We start from the raw sequence: 808 nt of genomic DNA, 5'->3' as shown, positions 1-808 counted from the left end.
TATTTTCATTTCAGTCATATCATCTGGAATGATCCGGACATTATGACTATTCAACCTGAAAAAAGTTCTTTACAATAATTTAACTTCTTTTTGGCAATACCTCATAGTTGCACTGTTGTTTCGAAGAGCAGTCACCATGGCTCCAGCTCTTCATCTGTTCAATAAGCTTGGACTTCACTGTTGGGCAGGCTGTACCAAATACCCTAGAAAAACACAAATTAAAATCAGAGAAGCTTCACATGTGATGTTTATCATTATTGAAGAATAATATAAATTACTAAGACTTGATTCTGTGCAATAATGCAAATTTCATCCCAACAACCCCCCCCCCTCTCTTCTATTTTCAGATTTCAGATTCCACTGTGCTGAAGTATCAATGCACGATATGTAATCTTTGGTGTGTAAAATCAAGCTCTTGGAATATCTTAGAGCAAAGTCTGCCTTGGGGGAAATATGAAAATAGGCCTGAATTGTGACTGGGGAGAGGCAAGGCACAAAAATTGTACTGTTAGGTTTTAGTGTTGAGAGATAACCCGAGGAAATATCTAAACATTTCCACTTCCATTTTTTTTTTTTACAGTTAATAAATATCAACATGTAGCAGGATTAATGTTCATTATATTGGATGTAGAAAAGGATATTTCACCTAAAACCATAGTGCTATCCAAAACAACACTACTATGACAAATTATGGATTTCCCCAAGATAAAACACGTCTATATGATAAATCTTTCATAACAGGTATCTCAAAAATTAAATATTTCCTTAAACCAGCAAGGGTTTCTACACCAGCATCAATATTTCAAAA

At 34.5% G+C, this 808-nt stretch overlaps 1 protein-coding gene across 1 annotated transcript in view; it reads right to left on the bottom strand.

The window, feature by feature from the left end:
* LOC119585019 overlaps positions 1-808 on the bottom strand; it is a gene marked incomplete in the record, with an annotated part of 10106 nt that overhangs the window by 5883 nt on the left and 3415 nt on the right. The window contains 1 exon segment of the mRNA XM_037933633.1: positions 101-203. Within this exon segment, the coding sequence (XP_037789561.1) occupies positions 101-203 (103 nt within the window).

This window comes from Penaeus monodon, chromosome 19 (genome assembly GCF_015228065.2).
Source record: "Penaeus monodon isolate SGIC_2016 chromosome 19, NSTDA_Pmon_1, whole genome shotgun sequence".
Classification (NCBI taxonomy): Eukaryota; Metazoa; Arthropoda; class Malacostraca; order Decapoda; family Penaeidae; genus Penaeus; species Penaeus monodon.
Note: the sequence above shows the minus strand (reverse complement) of the source record. Positions and strands in the feature narration are given on the sequence as shown.